Source organism: Rhinolophus hipposideros (assembly GCF_964194185.1).
Source record: "Rhinolophus hipposideros genome assembly, chromosome: 9".
Taxonomy (NCBI): domain Eukaryota; kingdom Metazoa; phylum Chordata; class Mammalia; order Chiroptera; family Rhinolophidae; genus Rhinolophus; species Rhinolophus hipposideros.
In genome coordinates, this window is record NC_138055.1 from 27,625,820 (window position 1) to 27,646,369 (window position 20,550).

Below are 20,550 nucleotides of genomic sequence, written 5' to 3' on the forward strand. Positions count from 1 at the left end.
AGGTATAATGGTGGTTAGACATTTATATAACTTACGAAGTGATCCCCCCATAAGTCGGGCACACCGAGTTGAGTGGACGGTGCTCCGGTCCAGGCACGTTGTCATCACAAGTGTCCTTTCTTGCTTTGTATATGTGTCATCTCCTATCCTGTTTCCCAATTCCTCTCCTTCTACTAGCAACCGTTCTAAAATGTTTAAAGTGCATTTTTCCGTTTGTATGTGTTTCAGCAGAAGCTGATATCTTGTGGGCATATATTTTAAACGTACACGATATGTTTTATACTTTTCTCACTCCAAACTAGGTTTTGGAGAGCTAGCCATATTGTTATGGGCATGTTTGTTCACACCCCGTAGGCATTTTAACTCTCCCCGCTCCCAGTGACAGACAGCACTTGCTTCCATCCCCCTCCCCCCCAATCCTGCTGCCCTGACCACCCCAGCACCGTGTGAGAACCTGCATGCTGGGCCACAGGCGCGTGTTTGCTGGGCACAGGGGATGCACGTACTGGCTGGATTTGCCTCCGTGGTGGCAGACTGCTTTCTGGAACAGCCTCGCCAGCCACACGCTCCCAGGCCCTTTGCCCTAACTGTCCGCTGGGCTCTTAAAGGGACTTCTGCTCATCAGCGAAGTCACAGCTGAAACATTACTGCTTCAGACAGGTCTTCCCCAGTCTTGCCCTTATGCCCACAGCTCACCCCCCACGTTACTCTCCATTATTTTTACTTCTGTTGCATCATAGCACTTTGCACAATTTGAAAGGATCTATGATCACTGATGTATTATCCGTCTTCTTCACGAGGGCAGAGGTCGCTGTCCTGATCACTAAACGTCTAGCATAGCCCTAGCACATGGTAAGCACTCAACAAATACTTTAATAAATGAATGAGATTGTAATAAATAGGACTATGATATCAACCAGTGTAAAACTCTATGGTTAGAAAAGCGAGGAACATAACGGGTGTGAGAGGTGAGGAAAGCTTTTTAAAAGGGGCCTAAAGGGCCGTTTGGAGGCCCTGGTCAGCCCCTTCTGTGCTGGACTCAATTCCACAAGTCCACACGCTTATATCTTTTTCACTGCGTTTCCATGAAGCCGCACTCTCCCGGTCGGCTGGTGCAAAGCCCGGCCAGCCCACAGGGGGGCGCCCAGAACACGCCGTCAAGGGAGAACTACGACTACATTTCCCGGCGTCCCGCGCGCCGCCGAGCCACTTCCGGAGCCCGCGGACGACATGGCGGCGCCCGAGGAGCACGATTCTCCATCTGAAGCGCCCCAGCCGGCGGTGGAGGAAGAAACGAAAACGTTTAAAGACCTGGTGAGGGGATGACGCAGGCTTCTTTTTGTACTGCTAGCGCCAGGCGCAGGCAGAGTCCGGTTGCCTTAGGCCCCAGCTGGCGGAGTGCAGAAACAGCTGGGGCCTAGCTCGGGTTTCTGGTTCCCCCCAGAATTCCTGAAGCTCGAGCTCCGGACGCGCTCCCTTGGCGTCTGAGTTTGGCCGGTGGGAGGGCTGCCGTCCTGGAGAGCCCCCGTTTGCGCTTTTCTTCATTTTGGGTGTGGTGATGTTTGTCTCTGTCGGACTTGCAGCGAATCGGCTTTTTAAATTTTTTTTAAAAAATTATTTAAATATTTTGGGCTTTGGAATACGATAGTAAACCACGTATGAATTCTGACCTAGTCTCACTAGAGGCAGCTTGTTACCCCTCTGTGCCTCACCTTCCGCATCTGCAAACTGGGGACACTACCCCATAGAATCGAGGATGAGATGAAATTGCACATGGAAAGAACTTGGCTTTGTCCCTGGTGAATAGAAAGGGTTGGTGAAGTCTTGAGCTGCTGTCCTCGTCCTTATAAAGAGTAGAGTGTGAGCAGGAGCGCAGTAGAGACCTACCGTTTGAATCCAAGTGTAAGGAATTCACATGTAACCAGGACGGTGGCTCTGACAGTCGTTTAATCAGGAGAAAGGCACGTGTGTATCGTTCTCTGCTACAGCGTGTTTTTCTGACTTCTAAGGGTGTGACAGACGTGTTGTGTGAAGCTTGTGACCAGTTGGGATGGACGAAGCCCACCAAGATCCAGATCGAAGCTATTCCTTTGGCCTTACAAGGTAGGTTGAAATGAAATAGGTGGCCTGGTACAGACTGAATACGGCGTTCTACTCAATTAAATACTTAGGACTTTTTGAGGCATATTTCAGTGAAATAAAAATATGGTCACTAAAGATACAAAGTTTGTGGTTTATTGGCTTTTTGAAAAAGTACTCCAGTTTTACCGAGCTTATTTTCTATAAGGGGGTGTCTGCAGCAGATGCTGACTTTAAGGAAACAGTGGATTAACGTGTATTAACAAGAAACTTGTTAGAAATTATGGATCAGTAATGATTTAGTAATGATCCAGAAATTATGGATCAGCAGATTTACATAAGGGTGTCTGGGAGCTACGTTCGTATCCAGAGGTTTTGAGAGCTCGTGCTGTGAGACATGTTTATCAGATTTGCGGAAGAATGTTTAAAGTGTTGGCTGATGGGACTGAAACTAACAAGATGAACTTTAATACGTATACAGGTGAAGTCTTATTCTTAGACTCCCAAAACATTACAGGACTTGGGTGGGTGTAAAGAGACCCAGAAATATTAACTGAAATTTATAAAGATTCTCAGAGAAAGTGAATTAGTGTTATCTACATTACTATGAGAGGAGGGTGACATTTTTGGGGTTTCTTATCCCTTTGAGAATCAAATAGATTTTCTTTCCAGAAAAAAACGTATAAATATATCTACACATAAAAATTTCCCCTTGCCCTGATTTCCTCTCCCACAAGTCCCAGGTTAAAAACTCCTGAACTAGCCCTACAGAGGGCTAGTTTATTTTGCACTGTTTAGAACACACCTAGAATACAATAATTAGTTCAGGTGCCAGTTTCCAGGGACCAACTGAGCAGCCATAAGTGTGGTGTAGTATCAAGAATAGCCACAAACAGTTAAAGGAACTGAGTACATAGTCTGGAGAAGAGTACAGTTAGGGGGTAAGATATGATAATTGGCTTTAATGATTTGAAGAGCTGTCGTGTGGAAAAATAATTAAGTTATTCTGTGCAATTCCATTTGTTTCTTCCATAAATACTTAACTAAGTAGCTGATAACAAGTATAAAGCACTGGGAATTAAGATTCCACCCTCTTCAAGAGCTTGCAGTCTAGTAGGAAACAATTATAAATCTATTACAAGGTGAACAGGGACATAAGGAAGTTACATTCAAAGTGCACTGAGGGAGTAGAATAGATTACCTCTAATTGGAATGTATTAAAGAAAATTTCTTTCATTTTTTTAGCTGGGGAGGTTGGAAAGACATTTGAGCCAAACATTGAAGACTGAATAGGATTCATACATGTATATATGATGGGAGGGGAGGACTTTTTGGCATAGGGAACGGCATTAAAAAACCCCAGCGTGGCTGGAAGACATGGGGATAGGTGGAGGCTCACAAGTACTTAACAGAGTGGTGGGAAAGATCAGTCAGGTGATTGGGGCTGGATCCAGAAGGACTTAAATGCTGGGTAAAGGAATTTGGTCTTTGCTCCATAGGCAGTGGAGCAACTTGAGAGATTATTTGTTAGCAGAAGAATGAAATCCTTAGAGTTATAGCCTCGAAAGATTAACCTCAAAGAAAGAAGGAAAGATTAATCTCATAGCTGTGTAAGGTAGGAGGTAGGAGGTCACTGCAGTAATTTTGGCAATAAATAATAGCTAGGGTAGTGGTAGTGAGAATGAAAAAGAGAAAGTGATTTATAAAAAAAGAATCATCATAATTTTACAACCATTTTGTTGACGGGGAAGGCAAGGGATGGGGCAATGTCATTGCAAGGTTGTAGCCCTGGTGTTTAGAACACATTATTGGTGTGCCAGTGATATAAACAGCAAGCATAGGAGGAAGAGTAATTTCAGGAAAGGTGAGTTCAGTTATTAAAGAGATTGACTTGATTAATGCATAGTTGGAATATAGGGATTAAAGCTTGAGTAAGAGGCCAGAACTGGACATAGACATCATGTCCAACGAGGTTGTAGCTGACACTGTGGAAATGGGTGAGGTTGCCAGGTGAAGGCGAGAGATGAGAGAGGAGGCTCAGCAGAGGGTTGACAATCATGAGAGTACAATGTCACACAAATGAGGTCAGGGAGAGTGTTTCGAGGAGGGGGTAGTAAACAGTCTCAACTTGTTGAGAGAAGCGGGGAGGGTAAGGACTGTGTAACGGCCACTGGTGGGGAAGAAGTCGCAGCGGTCAGCAGTGCCAGAGTTGCTTTCAAATAACAAAAAGAAGGCTGGTGCATTCTGACTTTTTCTTGCTTAGCCTCTGATGTAGGTGGGAAGAAGGAATAAAAATTAGGTGGTTGGAATAATTCTAAACTTACTCCTAACGTTTTCAGTCAAAAGTTTGTATTTAATGCAGAGAAAATAGGAGTCAGTGAGAGATTACCGGGAACTTAGGAACTGACATGGTCACCATGTGTTTATGGTGATTATGGTTATGGAAAATGTATTTATTCTTATTCTTGAGCTTGTTTCACTTTAATGAGCAGTTTGCAAATGCTTCACTTGAATCTATAGAGTCTGGCCCTAAGCAAATGATTTCGCTAAGTAAATCTAACAAAGTTTTTCTCTTTGTTTTCTAATTCTCACTTGTTCCTATCCTCACTGCCTTGCCTCAGTTCAGACCACCATCATAGCTCCTCTGGTATCCTAATTGAGCTTTCTCCTGCGTGTTCCGCATTTTGGTTGTGTAGGCTGTTTAAGGAACAGTCACGTTCAGGTTAAATTCAGGTTACTTCAGGGAAAGGGTGTATTTTCGGGTTAATGTCTAAGTAAGGCAACCTCAGCAGGTAATACAGTCAGGGAACCATGGGAGCATCAGCAGTGGGGGCCTTCTCTCAGTAGGAAGCATGCCCACTGGGCACTGTTCTAGTGGTCGTGGCTTGGGAGTTAATTTCCAAATCTTATCAGTAATGTCTTGATCGGAGATAAACCATGGGGGCCTATTCTTAAGGAGTTACAACATTCTTCCCTCAGAAGGAGCAGTGCGAATGGCCTGCACTGGTAAGCTCCTTTGCTCCTAGGGTTTATCTTCCTACAGAATAGCATTGGTCATGATACTCCTTGCTTCAAATCCTTCAGTTCCTCTCTCTTAGAGGAAGACATAAAACTTAGGCATGGCTTATGTGTTTCCTTTTATTCTTCCTTTTCCCCTTGAGATGTCTGTGTTACAGCAACATTTTACTTCTCACTCTCCCTAAGCGTGCTGTGTGTGCTTTAAAGCCTCCATCCTCCCTCATCATACAGGAATGTGCTTCCTTTCCTTCTTGGCTTATTTCCGGATTTAATGTACGCATCACCTCTGTTAGCCTTTCCTGACTCGTTAGGGCAGTAAGTTACTCCTTCCTTGTGTTCTCACTGTATTTTGCAGGGGTTTATGTTAAAGTTCTTATTATGTTATAACGTATTTGTGTATCTCATCCCTGGATTTTGAGCTTATCTGGGACAGAGACCTTGTTTTCTGTCTATTGAACCTTCCTCTCCTCCCGGTTCATCAAATATTCAGTGTCTGCTTTATGCCCAGCATTGTGTCATTTTAGAAAAAGGGAGGAAATGCAGAGAGAATTTCTTTGCTAGTAGCTGTTTTCTTTTTCTTCTAGGTCGTGATATCATTGGACTGGCGGAAACTGGCTCTGGAAAAACGGGGGCCTTTGCTTTGCCCATTCTGAATGCGCTGTTGGAGACACCCCAGCGTTTGTTTGCCTTAGTTCTCACCCCCACCCGTGAACTGGCCTTTCAGATTTCAGAGCAGTTTGAAGCCCTAGGATCTTCTATTGGAGTGCAGAGTGGTAAGCGTCTGAGAGGAAAGGAATCTTAGGGTTTCTTCACAACGAGAATGAGTGTGAAATGAGAGTAGAAGGAAGTATTTTAGCACAAGTTTATTGATCTAAAAGAGCTGATTTGGCATTTTAGCTTGGGGGTAAGTGGTAAATTTAAGGAAAGAAGAAATTTAAGTGGAAATCCAGTATTGGCTTTAAAAGCTGTTCTATGAACTGTGGAAAAATTTAAGGATATTTTTTCTCTGTTCTTTTTATTTCTGTAGCTGTGATTGTAGGTGGAATTGATTCAATGTCCCAATCTCTGGCCCTGGCAAAAAAACCACATATAGTAATAGGTGAGTGATTGACAAAGGTAGGACCCTGGCGGTGATGAATTGGAGAAAATCTACCAGTGTTGGTGTAACTTACTTGGTGTGGAAAGACTTTGAAGAACGGATTTTTCTAATCCTGTTTAATTTTGGGGGGAGGAGGGGGAGGCTTGGTAACTTTCTTTTTCCATGGTTCCTAAACATGCTCTTGTCAACCTTTCTCGGTAGCAACTCCTGGTCGACTGATTGACCATTTGGAGAATACAAAAGGTTTCAACTTAAGAGCTCTGAAATACTTGGTCATGGATGAAGCAGATCGCATATTGAATATGGATTTCGAGACAGAGGTGAGCTCTCAATTTCTTTCCTCCTCTTAGAGCATCTCCAGTGCCCTGTTAACAAAATGTAGTTCACTGCACGCCTGCTCTATGCGGAGCACTGCATCAGTATCTGCCGATCTAAACATCTCTGCTGCCCTTTGTCATTCTCAGTGCTCTTCCCATTGTCAGTGCCTCAGCATCGCCTTTAGAATGTAGTCTGGCTCCGGTTTCAGAGATGAGAAAGAGCAAAACCAGATTTTCTTTTCCATATAATTTGATGTAGACCTTTTCCGTAAACCTTGAAATACCTGTTCTCTTTGATGACCTACTCATCGTAGCTTATTTAGTTGGTTAGTACTTATTCTTGACTTTTCTTTTTGATTAGTTCTAATCTACTAATCTAAACTGTTCTTTTCTCTGAATCGCTTTTTTTTTTTTTTTACAGCATCTGGTGTGGTATCAGATAGTAAATGTTAGCTGAACTGAATTGAATTTTTAAGTCCCCCCCCCAGTGTTGTATTTAGTTTGTTGCTCTATTCTCTGTTTCCTTCACAAAGAGGATTTGCAGGTGACCCGTCTAAGTGTGAAATTGGTACCCTTTCTTCTTCGTGCCTTAGGTTGACAAGATCCTCAAAGTGATTCCCCGAGATCGGAAAACACTTCTCTTCTCTGCCACCATGACCAAGAAGGTGAAATTTTCTAGCACTTCTGTTTTCTTCCTCATAAGAATTGAAATGAAATTCAATTCAGTGAAAACAGTAATAACAATAACAATAGTAAAAATAGAAGGGGCTTTCTGTTTTCAGTGTACAGTACCAGGTTTTTTTTCCTTTAGGTGCAAAAACTGCAGCGAGCAGCACTGAAGAATCCTGTGAAATGTGCTGTTTCGTCTAAATACCAGACGGTTGAGAAATTACAGCAATATTATCTTTTTATTCCCTCCAAATTCAAGGTAAAGTGTGTACTTTGATCATTCCTGCCTCTCCCTCTCCTTCCTCACCAAAGCATCTGAAAATGTGTCAACTCTTGATTAGCTAAGAGCTGTGCTACAGATTGGAGCACTTGTTTGTTTTAGGGCCCAGGCTGTGATTATAGTTATTGCTGATAAAGTCAAACATTCTGGGAATTCACAAATTAAATAAACTTCCATAACGAAGTCATGATATCACTCCTTCCCAACCCCACCCTTGAGGTAGTTTTTCTTGTGTGTGCTTATTATGTGGCTTTTTTGTAGTCGAGGGACCCTAGGCTTGTGCTTTGATGGAAGGACTTTTCTTGGTTGCTGAGCACAGATCTCCTTGTGCTTGGCTTCAGGCTGTATGTGGAATTCCTGGTGAAGGGATGATAGTGCCAGTTAAGGAGTGCAGAGGTGGCAGCTGGGGGTCTGGATGGTTGAAAAGCAACAATAGGCTTAGTCTTTTGTGTAATTTATATGCCCAGGACTCCAACCTTTTCTTCCAGGTTCAATTACATATATTATTTTGGGTTTGTAATTTAGGATACCTACCTGGTTTATATTCTAAATGAACTGGCTGGAAACTCCTTTATGATATTCTGCAGCACCTGTAATAATACTCAGAGAACAGCTTTGCTGCTCCGAAATCTTGGATTCACTGCCATCCCCCTCCATGGACAGATGAGTCAGGTACAGATTCTTTGGCGTCATTAGTGGTGAACGGGTGGCATGAGAAATAAACATTATAGCAGTAGATTTATGCAGTAACAACACAAGACATTAATGCATCTTCCCGTAATTGTTCTGATTGTGTGGGCTCTGACATATTGCTCTAGATGCCTGCTTCCTCCGTTCAGGACAGCGAGAGGCCCAGATCAGGGTGTCCCGTGGGCAGTTGTCTGGTGTGGGAATTGGTCTCTTTAGCCCTGCTGGTGATATCGTGTTTCCTTGAAAATAAGACCTAGCCGGACCATCAGCTCTAATGCATCTTTTGGAGCAAAAATTAATAAGACCCGGTCTTATTATTAAAGACAGGGTCATATATAACATAATGTAACATAAGACTGGGTATAATACAACATAACGTGATGTAATGTAATGTAATGTAATGTAATATAACATATAATGTAATATAACATAACAACATAACATAACACTGGGTCTTATATTAATTTTTGCTCCAAAAGACTCGTTAGAGCTGATAGTCCTGCTAGGTCATATTTTTGGGGAAACACGGTAGTGGTTCTCTGGCCTCTAATGACTTTTTTTTCTTTTTTTTATTAAATTTATTGGGGTGACAATTGTTAGTAAATTTACATAGACTTCAGGTGTACAATTCTGTATTACATTATCTATAAATCCTATTGTGTGTTCACCACCCAGAGTCAGTTCTCCTTCCATCACCATATATTTGATCCCCTTTACCCTCATCACCCACCCCCCATCTAATGACTTTTAATAAATAATTTCCCAATTATCTTTCTATCATGTCAAGCAATCTCTACTTCACATTAGCATTTTCTAGCCTTAGTCTTAAATATTTTTTGTTGCTTCCATGTTTCCTTTTGATCTGTGAAGTCCAGTCTGGACTTAGGGGGAAGAATGCTTTTAAAAATTTCTGTCTCTAATTTATTGTGTCTGGTCCATATGTCTTGGATTCCAAGATTCCTTAATTATTTTCATTTCTTTCCTTCATCATCTCAGAGCAAGCGCCTAGGATCCCTTAATAAATTTAAGGCAAAGGCTCGTTCCATTCTTCTAGCAACTGACGTTGCAAGCCGGGGTTTGGACATACCTCATGTGGATGTAGTTGTCAACTTTGACATTCCGACCCATTCCAAGGTGAGTCCTGTGGCTGACCTGACTTTCTAGTCCCAAAATATATTTTTTTCTTTCTTTCTTTTTTTTTTTATAGAGGTAAAATTGACATATAATATTATGTTTTAGGTATATGACATGATTCAATATTTGTATATTGCAAAATTATCACAATAAGTTAACATTCATCACCACACGTAGTTAAAAATTTTTTTCTTGTGATGAGAACTTTTAAGATCTCTCAGCAATTTTTAAATATGTAATACAGTATTATTAACTATAGTCACCATGCTATACGTTACATGCCCAGGACTTAACTTATTTTATAACTGGAAATTTGTACTTTTTGACTCCCCTTTACCCATTTTACTTTCCCACTCTCCACTCCCCACCTTTGGCAACCACCAAATCTGTTTTATGTATTGGAGCTCAGTTTTTGTTTTTGTTTTTAGATTGCATATATAAGCAAGATCACCATATTTTGCCATGTATAGTGCACTCCTGTGTATAGTGCACACCCACATTTTTGGCCCAAACATTTAGGGAAAAAAAATCTTTCGTTTTAATTTTTTAATTAAACATTTGTTTACATTTAGGTACTTTTTTTTGTATTAAAGTAATTTTAGCATTTATTTTTTAACATTATGGTACAAAAAATTTTATGTAAAACAAGTAATTACAAAACACACACATACAAGGTACAAGAAATTTTATGTACTGGTAATAAATTTACGATATTTATGCATCATAGAAGGTCAAAAGATCTTCATCGTTGGAAGTTCGTCGTAAGTTCAACAAAACCATCATATTCTAGGTATCATTTTGTGTATGAATATTGTCATTGATTTCTAGAGTTACACTTTTAACTCAAGCATAAATAAAAGAATTAAAAACATTTATATAGATACGGAATTAGTACTACCAATGTATAATGTGCATCCTTATTTTTCCCTCACAAATTTGGGCAAAATGCACATTATACATAGCAAAATACAGTATATGGTATTTTGTTTGTCTCTGTCTGACGTATTTCACTTAGCATGATCCCCTCAGTGTCCATCTATCTATAAATGGCAATAAATTAAATCTTAAATGGCAAGATTTAATTCTTGTCTCATTGCTGAGTAATATTCCATTATATCCAGAGTGTATTTCTTAATGAAATGTTTTCTGTCTTTCCTTAGTTACAATATTTTTGTTTTGTTTTTGGTCTTTGATTTAGTCAAGTATCAAAAACTGGGGAAGCGCCTTATTTATTCATTCTCATCATTTTGCACGTCTGTGGATATGATATTAATAAATGTGAATAAAGACAGAGGTATTCAATCCTCACAGTCATAGGGACAGATGCAGCACACGCTGATATTTATCGGTCTCATTACTTTAGAAGTGACAGCTTGTGGTTCTTAGTGTGTCTCAGGTTTTCTCAACTTTGGCACTACTAACATTTGGGGCCAGTGAATTCTTTGTTGTGGGGACTGTCCATTGCATTATAGGAGGCATAGCAGCATTCCTGGCCTCTACCCACAGGTGACATTGTGGCAATCAGATACGTTTCCAGACTTTTCCAAATGTTCCCTGGGGAGTACAAAACCGCCTCTGGTTGAGAACAGCTGGTATCTCTTGGCTTTGTACTTAACTGCTGTAGACACGGCGCTGCCTCATTTGACTGTTACAATAACTGCATTTCTACCCCTGTCTTATAGATAGAAACTGAGGTTCAGAGAGTTTATGTGACTTGCGGACAGTTGTGTGGCTGGTGGTGGTAAAACCAAAGCTTTGACCCAGGTCTGCCTCTGATCCAATGCTAATGCTGTGTCTGTCTCTCTATAAAGGAAATGAAAAAATGGGGTTCATTTGGTGCTGCAAAGAGAATAAAAAAGATGAAGTAGATTTATCTCAACAAATTGCCTAATCCATTTTTCTTCGTGTTTCAATACAAATCTGTTTTCTTTCGGAGGTTTGCGATAAGACTTCACATACTAGTTTTTTATGTATATTCCGTATAACTCAAATTTATTGACTCTTTTTGTTTCAGGATTACATCCATCGAGTAGGTCGAACAGCTCGAGCTGGGCGCTCTGGAAAGTCTATTACCTTTGTCACACAGTAAGTAAATGGGACTTCAGGGGCAGAGTTGTGTAGAGAAAAGAGCAGACTGACTTGGAACCTGACTCTGCCATTTACTATAATAATTACTTAACCTCCCTCACCCCATTTTCATCATTTTTAAAAATGGAAATAGTAATACGTACCTAGCAGGGATTTCGTAAAGATTAAAGATTGGAGATATATATGTAAAAAAGCTAATGTAGTATTTGGCATATACAAGGAGAAAGCAACCCTCTTATTTCTTCTGACTGCTGGAGCTGGAGAGCAGTGACCTTTCCCTCAACTCAGAGAGTTAGAATAACTGTTTGTGATTTTGTTTTTAAAGGAACATATTTTGTGCACCCAAGTCTTTCCTGGGAGTCAAGACTATGTTGGGTGATTTTCTAATGGGCTATGTGCAGACAATTGCGTTTAATCAGTGTCTGAAAAGGAACAATAGACTCCATACATTTTGAGAATGGGCTGACATTTGCATTGTCAGTCAACCAAAGCCATGCTGATTTTCCTTCCTCAGATATGATGTGGAACTCTTCCAGCGCATAGAACAATTAATTGGGAAGAAACTGCCCGTCTTTCCAACAGAGGATGATGAGGTTATGATGCTGACAGAACGTGTGACTGAAGCCCAAAGATTTGCCCGAATGGTATGCAGCTTATTGTTTCCCCAGCTTCTGTGCAAATGCTATTAACTGTGTGCCAAAAACTGTATTGCATTAATCCTCCCAATAAACTGCAGAGGCTGAGGGATAGTTTATTCCAAATTTAAGATGAGCATGCTAAAGAGAGATGGAGGCCCATCATTAGGCCATACAACTAAGTGGTTGAATCAGGGTTTGGACTCAGTCTGACCACAGTGACCACATTCTTAGCTGCTGCTTGTGTTTTCACACGTGACAAGGAAACTTTTGGACTTGAGATCAGAAGACCAGCTGTGAGCTGGGGCAGTGCCTGACCTCTCAGAATCCTTACCTGACCTGTGAATTGGGAATAATACTCACAGGGTGGTTTTATGAGCACCAGATAAGCTGCTATAAACTGCATAGTTGCTAATGGTAGCAACTATGTATTGGAGATGAGAAGATTCTAAAGGAGAGTGCTTGCAACTAAGTGCTCTCTGCTCCTCGGAGTTCTGGTCTGAGGGATGGGAAATGGGTGCCTTCTGAGTAGCTGAAACGTACACTTGTTTTTGTTTTTCTTCCAACATGGAATTCTTTGTTTAGTATTTTTGTTTATAAAAGTATTGCATGTGCATTGGGGGAAGATTCAGAAAATACAGGAAAGATTAAAAGCGTGAGTGAAACACATAAGCCACCTCCCACAGAGAATCGCTGGTAACCTTTGGCTATTTTTTCCCGTTAGCCATAATTAGACTTTATCTAATTTATATGATTAGTAGCTTTTGATTTCAGCAAATATGGATCCATATGATCATTTTATAATGGTTACAAAGAATTCTGTTATGACTATGTAGCATGATTTACATTGATTGTTTTTTCAGTATTTTTTGTATTTTAACTAGTACTGGCTGGGGTGAACATCTAGGATATACAGCTTTGCATACTTGTCTTGTTTCCTTAGAGTAAAATCCTAGAAGTAGAATTGTTGGGCTGAGGTGTGTGTATATATATATATATATATATATATATATATATATATATATATATATAGTTAAAATTCGAATTTAGACAGAATGCCCCATTACTCCTTTAGAAAAGCAATAGCAGTTTATATTGTCAGCGACAGGATGTGTGATTGTTCTCATGCCTTGACCAGCACTAGGCATTGCCATGCTCTTAAATCTTTGCTAGTCTGCCATGTGAAAATAATAGCTTATGGTTTTAATTTCCATGTCTTTGGTTACTATTTTTTGTGTATTAGAATTTTGGTTTTATTCCTTTCCCAATGTGAAGTCTTGGGGCGTTCCTCAGTGTTTGATTTTAAGCAGGGGAGACCAGGATGTGTCACCCTCAATGACAGTAGTTCATTTTTGACCCTCTCCTTTGTGTTTTCTTGCAGGAGTTGAGGGAGCATGGAGAAAAGAAGAAACGTCCACGGGAAGCTCCTGGGGACGGCGATGACACAGAGGAGGCTATTGGCGTCAGGAACAAGGTGGCGGGAGGAAAAATGAAGAAACGGAAAGGCCGTTAATCTCTTCTATAAAGACTTGATTTCTGCCTTCTGTTCTGTAAAAGGGGATTAAAGAAGAGAAAGAAATCTCCTCCAACAGAGTCCTTCGGACTGAAATCTTTCAGAATTATGTCCAGAACCTGCTCAGCCGATTCAGTACTTACTCCCCTTTCCATGTGTTGGAGTTTCATTCTGCAGAATGGTTTTTGCAGTGCTCGTGTCAGATGACTACTGTTCAGCTTCGGTTCCCTGCTCATGACATGAGTAGGAGGTGCTCTGTTACTTCACACAGACCTTTTGCTGTTTTCAGCTACACATCAAGATTGAAACACTTGACCTGTAATTGTAAAGGAAAGAAGCTTCTCCATTTATAAAATGGTGATACTTAAGCAATCTCAGCTTGTGCTTCATTAGACTGAATGTGAAATAATAAATTTAAATATTAGTTGTAAAAGATTCAAACTTCTTGAACACCTTATAGGTTAAAGGACTATAGATTTAACTAAGATCTTGTTCATAGGTAAGAAACTGACTGTGGCTGTTACAGGGCAGATTCATTGGTGTCCTTAATTTAAGATAAACTTTAATATGACTTTAAAAATTAATCGGCAAAGGAACAAAATGATGGATGGCTTTGACAGGAAGTTCTACTTGAAAGGAGGTTGGTTGTGTTTCCTTGGGGATGGAGCAAAGTCCATAAGTAAGACTATAGTGTCTCTTAGATTCCTAAATAGATTCACTTCCCTGGCTTCTTGGATTAAGTAGGTGGTTAGGAAGACTAGTTTCTTACATAGACTCTTATCCCTAGGTGACTAGAGTAAAATCAGGAAGCATCACAAATACAGGGGAATCTCAAGACTCAATTTCATCCACTGTCATTGGTGCCCACTGAACACTATTTCCTTTTTTTTGTCCCCATCTATTGGTTGATTTAATTCAGAAGATGTAAAGCTGGCCATCAGCTCCTGGGGAGGAAGTGGACATGGTCACTGCAGGAACCGGTGGGGCCGGGGGGAGTTGATGGACATCAGAAACGACTGAGCTTCGCAGTCATGTGCTCTGAGGGCTTTTGCACATGGGAGATGCCTAGTCATTTTTATCGAATATAGCAGTTTTATTAGAAGAGGGTGTGTCTGAAGCGGCAGAACTAGGTGAAGCGATTCCAGTGGTTTAAGATTGAGAATGAGTTTTGGCAGAAGAGAAACTTTCCATGTTCATCGTAATGGAAAAGTGCATGGTTCAAGGATTGTGTTTCTTAGAGTCACAGTGTCCGGTGAGAAGTGAAAAGTAGATGTCAGTAAAATTCCCTGGTAGTCAGGTGTGAACTGTTGATTGCAGGAAGATCTTTGTAAATATAGGGGGTAGGGTGCTTTCTGCCACATGTATCCTACGATGGGTGCCCGTGGATAAGGCATTTAAAGTTAATTGGAACCTAACACGTGGCTTATTTTGTTGTTTAGTTTGCTCCACATTTCATTGCTACCCATTATGGTGCATTTGAGTGAAGGATAAATTAGAACAGCCAGAAGGCAGTAAAAAAGGAGAGGAGAAAAAGGGTAGAAGGAGAGACAAATGTTTTGAGTGAAGGCCATACTTGTAACTATTTGTTATGAGTTGTGCCTACCATTGGAAGCTAATTCTCACTAATGTTACATTTTCTTAATGTGACTCTTTAGGGAGGCTTAGAATAATGGCAGCTCTCTCTCTGAGCCAGTGGGTGAAAGCAAATAGAAAGTTGCTGTTTCAACTCACTGGAGGACCACAGAAGCAAGCTGAAATTGAATGGGGTGTGGGTAGTGGGTAAGATGGATGAAGAATTACCCTGAAGGAGTCTGAACTTCCTAAATAGGCAGGGTCTCTCACTGAGGGTCTGGACCCCTGAGGTATGTGCATATTTCTGGGGAGACTAAAAAGCTTGAAACTACTGCTCTAAAGCTTAGTTGTTGTCTCTAAAGTATATACTTAATTATGATTTCCTAGGCTGGGAAGATGGGACATTATGGGAAGAAATAGGAACGGTGTGTCTTCAAGTGTATTAGTGGGTCCAGCCCACAAACTACAGTCCCAAACAGAACAAGCAAAGATGTCTTTGTGAAGGGCATGAGGCACAGAAATAAATGAATATGACCCATTAGTAAACGAGGACACCGTTGTGGGTTTGTGCCGTTATTCAGAGCTTTTTTTTTTCCAGATTAGTGAGCGGAACATTTTATTAGATGCTCCACAAGGATAACAGATGTGTAGCAGAGCTACTCTTTATGCTCTCTTATCCGCTAAGGCAAGGTGTGAAGTCTCACTTCTGAAACCTTTAGTGAGGTGCGTATTAGTTTCCTCGGGCTGCTGTAGCAAAGTACCACAAACTGGGTGGCTTAAAACAGCAGAAACTTACTGCCTCCGAGTGCTGGAGGCTGTAAGTCTGAGATCGAGGCGTCGGAAGGCCCTGCTCCATCTGAAACCTGGAGAAGAATCTTTCCTCAATGCTTCCTAGCTTCCGGTGGTTGCTGGCAGTTGGTGTTTCGTGGCTCATGGCAACATAACCCCAATCTCTGCCTCCATCTTCACATAAGCATTGTGTGTCTTCACGGGGCCTTCTTACAAGGATACCAGGCATTGGATTTGGGGTACACCTTAACCCAGTTTGACCTCATGTTGACTATTAGGTTGGTGCAAAAGTAATTGCGGTTTTTGCAGTTATTTTTAACCTGTTAAACTGCAATTACCTTTGCATCACCCTAATAATTAACAGTTGACCCATGAGCAACATGGGTTTGATCTGCACAGGTCCACTTAACACTCAGATGTTTTTCAATAAATTAACTGTTGGACCTCTGTATCCCCAGGTTTCGCATCTGTGGAATCAACTAACTGGATTGAAAACAGTATTTTCGATCCATGGTTGGGAATCCATGGATGTTGTGGCCCAACTGTATGCATTCTATACCATTTTATGTGAGGGATTTGAGCTTCTGCGGATTTTGGTATTTGGGGGGTTTCCTGGAACCAATTCCCCATGGATACCAAGGGACGAGTAGTTAATTTGGGGGGGAGTCAAAGTTATATGTAGATTAACTTTGACTTGGGTAGGTTGCACCCCTAACTCCTGTGTTCAAGGGTGAACTGTATATCCACAAAGACCCTATTTCCAAACAAGGTCACATTCTGGGGTCCGGGTCGATGTGAACTCTGAGGGTACACTGTTCAACCCAGTACAAACTTTGTGGACTCCTACGTTCTTTGGGGTTTAAGATCGCATTGCGGAATAGAATGGTAGAGTTGATTACAAGGAGAATGGAGAAAAGGCAGGAGACAGGTTTTAGAAATGGGGGGAGGGGTAGAAATATTGATGTTTAAACTGACCTCTCTTAAATAAAATGTAAGTTGTCTTTGCAGTCAAGGTACGAAAGGCTCTAATTTAGGAGTAGGGAAGGAGGTCTCTGGCCTTTCTTCTCCTATTCCCTCCTGTCTAGGCATAATTCTTTAGTTCGCTTTTCTTGATATAAGAAACAGCTTCAAACAACCAACCAACCTCTCACCCTTTCTCGATTGCAAACAACCTGACTTAAGACTTACAGTGCATATTCAATAATAATGTAATGCTGGCCCAGAGAAAAACTTCCCCTTATTTCTCACCTGAATCATGCAGCGACTTTATGTAGTATTCATTGTATCATGGATTCATGATGCTAGCTAGACTGGTTTTACGTCTTCTGTACAGAGCGAAGGTGAGATGAAAACACCTGCACCTTTTGGCGGGTTCCTAGCACCCAGTGAGCAGGTTTCAGTTAGGCTATTCCAGGCGGCAGGCCTAGAATTCCAGGCACGCGAATTTAAGGGCACTCTGAGGGGATTCCAGTGGTTGCCAGGAGGGGTCTAGACTCAACTAGATCACGATTCTCAGCCCCTAAAAAATGTAATGAATATCCTACAACTTGGCTGACTTTATAACGACATCTGGCTTAACAGCCAGTGTTTTCCAACTTCTAACCTGCAGATATATCAAAAAAATCTAAATCAGATACTCTGTCTTCCCCAGGTCCTTCCAAGGCCTGGGAAATGGGACCAGAAAGAACCACAGGCAGTGGTATTGGTTACAGAAAATGAAGGCCTCCAATTTATCAAAAGCAGGTAACAAAATAACATCAAGAAAGTATGTTCCAGAGACTTGAATACAAAATTAGAGAATTTACAAGGAGTTTTAATCCACCTAGTTCTTAAGGTGAAATCTAGCCTGAGGGCAGATAATGAATCAGGGTGTGAGTCACCCCACTTTGGCTGGAATGACAAGAGACCCAGACCTTAGCACTAGAAATTCAAGGGTTACCCACACCCACATTCCTTTTCATGCCTCACCTGTCCCAGGTATGCAGTAAAACTCCAGCTAAAAATAACTGCAGAAACCTGAACTCTGAGAAATGGCACTGAACAGTCTCACCTAGAGTAAAGAGCTGATTCGTGCCAAATGGAAGAGACAGGAAGAAAATGGGCTCATGTAAAGACCATGTAATCTCTAGGATGTGGGCCCTGATGTCTGCTGGTATTGAAGTTTTTATCTGCCTTTAGCTATCCTTCCACTTGATACCTTCTAAAAAATACTGCCCTTCATGAACCAGAGGAATGGGAGAGTTCAGCAAAGTGCGGGGAAGTGTTAGTCGAGACCTGTTCACTCTGTTTCTTTGTGATCTTGTGTGAGAGTTACTGAACCTCCAGGTCTCTGATTTGTTAATAGGGGAATAAGACCATCTATCCATCTCACTCAGACTCTTGAACCTAGTTTTATTTTTAAATTCTATTCCTTCCAGCACTTCCTCCCTGCTATACTGTTTCCCCGAAAATAAGACCCAGCCGGACCATCAGCTCTAATGCATGTTTCGGAGCAAAAATTAATGTTAGACCTGGTCTTAATTTACTATTTAAAAGACCGGGTCTTATATTAATGTTTGCTCCAAAAGATGCATTAGAGCTGATAGTCCAGCTAGGTCTTATTTTCGGGGAAACACGGTATATTCCAGCACCTGTGCCAGGTATGTGGAAGACAATACAGAAGAGAAAAAAGGCAGATGCCGTCTTTGCTGAACTCTTAACTGAATCAATCTTAGCATTGTACTGTGATCGTGCTTGCTTAGGGAGCAGCCATGCTTGCCACAGCTCATTCACAGTGTAACTAAGATCGTGCAGGGTCCAACACACAGAGAATGTTTAGAATTTGTCATTTTTCTGAACTGTACTCTGTGTCGACAGCTTTACGTGTGTTGCCTCTAGTTCCTCGAACAATCCTGAAAGGTGGATATCATTGTTGCTATTAGGAACTTTGGAGCCAGACTGTCAGATCTGCTCCTTACTAGCTGTGAGACCTAGGGCCAGTTAGTTATTCAACCTCTTCGTGTTTCAGTCTCCTTACCTGGAGAAACGGTACTATACCTACCTTACAGGGTTGTGAGGTTTAAATGAACGGCACTGTGGCTCATCATAATGATTAATAAGTGTTAGCCATTATAATTATCATTATTATTACTGTTATCACAGATGAAGAGTGGCTAAGTGGCTTGCCCAGGTCGGACAGGTGTCAAGGGGCTAAGTAAAAATTGGAAGCCAAATTGGATTTCATGCCTCTATACATACTATGTACACTATGTTTATGTGCGTATAAATTTCATGTTATGTTATTCAGTAAGTGCTTGTTGAATGAATGATTAAACCATCTTTTATAATACATTTTTTTGTTTGGAAAAATATCTTCCGCATAACAAATAAGTATTACACAAGGAGCTTTCAGATTCCAACCTCTTCCCACAAGTCAGGAAGAGCCAAGTTAGCGAATATGACATTTTCATTTCCACCACTAGATGGCAGAAGGAAGAAAAGATACCCCTGAATGGGAAGTTTTCATTTTGAGCAGTGATTATTAGCAGTGAGCAGTGACAGACGCAGTGGCTGATTTAAAAAGCTCTTTGTGTAATGTTTGGCCCACAGTGACAAAGGGGTGGGGGTCAAGGTGGGTATGAGAACTACTTACAGGTATTTGAAGGGTGTCAGCCTTCAAGATCTACTAGGTTGTCCCGGAAGATGGAGACTGGGAAACTGAAATAAACTGAAGTTCAGATACAGTAAAAGAACAGGTTGCGTTCCACTATTATCTCTTCTTCACAGTCCCATGCAGTGTTTTCACCTTTTCTCCTACAAGCAGCTTTGTTCTTTTCAAAGTCTGCCCTTTCCTTCTGGGATTTTGATGAAGCCACTGCCCTCTGTTTATGCCCTCCCCCAACCTTCACCCCAGTCTGTAACCTAGAAGTACTGTTCAATTCTCAGAGCCCTTACTTAATCCCTTTCCATTGTCTCTAACTCCATCAAGTAAGCTTTGTCCACAGCTCTCACTGCTCCATCAAATATGCGTGGTGCTAGTCAGCTGGTGAGCCATCCGTTTGTTGGTTCTGTCCTAAAGACAAGTCTTTCAGCTCCAAGTGGTGGGGAATTGTCCCCCTAGTGCTGAAAGACTATTAGCAGCAGTCAGGTGTGGTCAGAGATACTGGGCTACCTCCACTCCTCTGTTTCCGTGCTGGCTCTTTCCTCCCAACATTCCTTTTGGGGACGAGTCTACTCCTGCTCCATACCTGACCTCTTAGGAACTCTCTAACCCAAGCTATTCAATCCAATGCCAAATGCCAACCAAAATCCTGTTGTTTTCTGGATGAGTCAAGAGAGTGGGGACCATGAGAAGGTTTCTTATTTGATATATTTGTCTTTGCACATTTGAAATGGTTTGCTTGTGATTCTTTCCAATAAGGCTGTGGAGAGCCTGCTGTGCTAGGGCACGGCTAGGTGCTTGCCATCCAGTATTTCATTTCCTGGAGGAAATGAGTCATTTTTTGAGGAAACACTGAAAAGCTTGTTTGTGATATTTTAAAACCACAGCCTGGTCATTCCTTATTCTGTTTCTTCCTTCATTTCCTTAACTCATCCATGGGTGTTCAGGAACTTTGCAGGGTGAACTCATGCTAGCAAAATGAAGTAGAGATGTGGTCGCATCAGAGTTAATCTATGGCTTCTGTTTC

General features: G+C 41.3%; 1 protein-coding gene across 3 annotated transcripts; it reads left to right on the forward strand.

The window, feature by feature from the left end:
- The first annotated feature begins 1,199 nt into the window (after positions 1–1,199).
- On the forward strand, positions 1,200–19,213 carry DDX47 (DEAD-box helicase 47). 3 transcript variants are annotated; one of them, XM_081060854.1, is made up of 12 exons: positions 1,200–1,314; positions 2,010–2,103; positions 5,682–5,870; positions 6,125–6,196; positions 6,398–6,516; positions 7,107–7,178; positions 7,325–7,441; positions 7,988–8,134; positions 9,149–9,286; positions 11,301–11,371; positions 11,889–12,018; positions 13,391–19,213. In XM_081060854.1, exons 1-12 carry the CDS (start codon positions 1,231–1,233, stop codon positions 13,520–13,522), a joined length of 1,365 nt encoding a protein of 454 aa, XP_080916980.1. In that variant the 5' UTR covers positions 1,200–1,230; the 3' UTR covers positions 13,523–19,213. The 3 variants fall into 3 exon arrangements, with proteins under 3 accessions (XP_080916980.1, XP_080916982.1, XP_080916981.1); XM_081060856.1 differs by lacking the exons at positions 1,200–1,314; positions 2,010–2,103 and adding an exon at positions 3,512–5,085 and having other exon boundaries at positions 13,391–15,645; XM_081060855.1 differs by lacking the exons at positions 1,200–1,314; positions 2,010–2,103 and adding an exon at positions 3,570–3,943 and having other exon boundaries at positions 13,391–15,645.
- Positions 19,214–20,550: the final 1,337 nt, after the last annotated feature.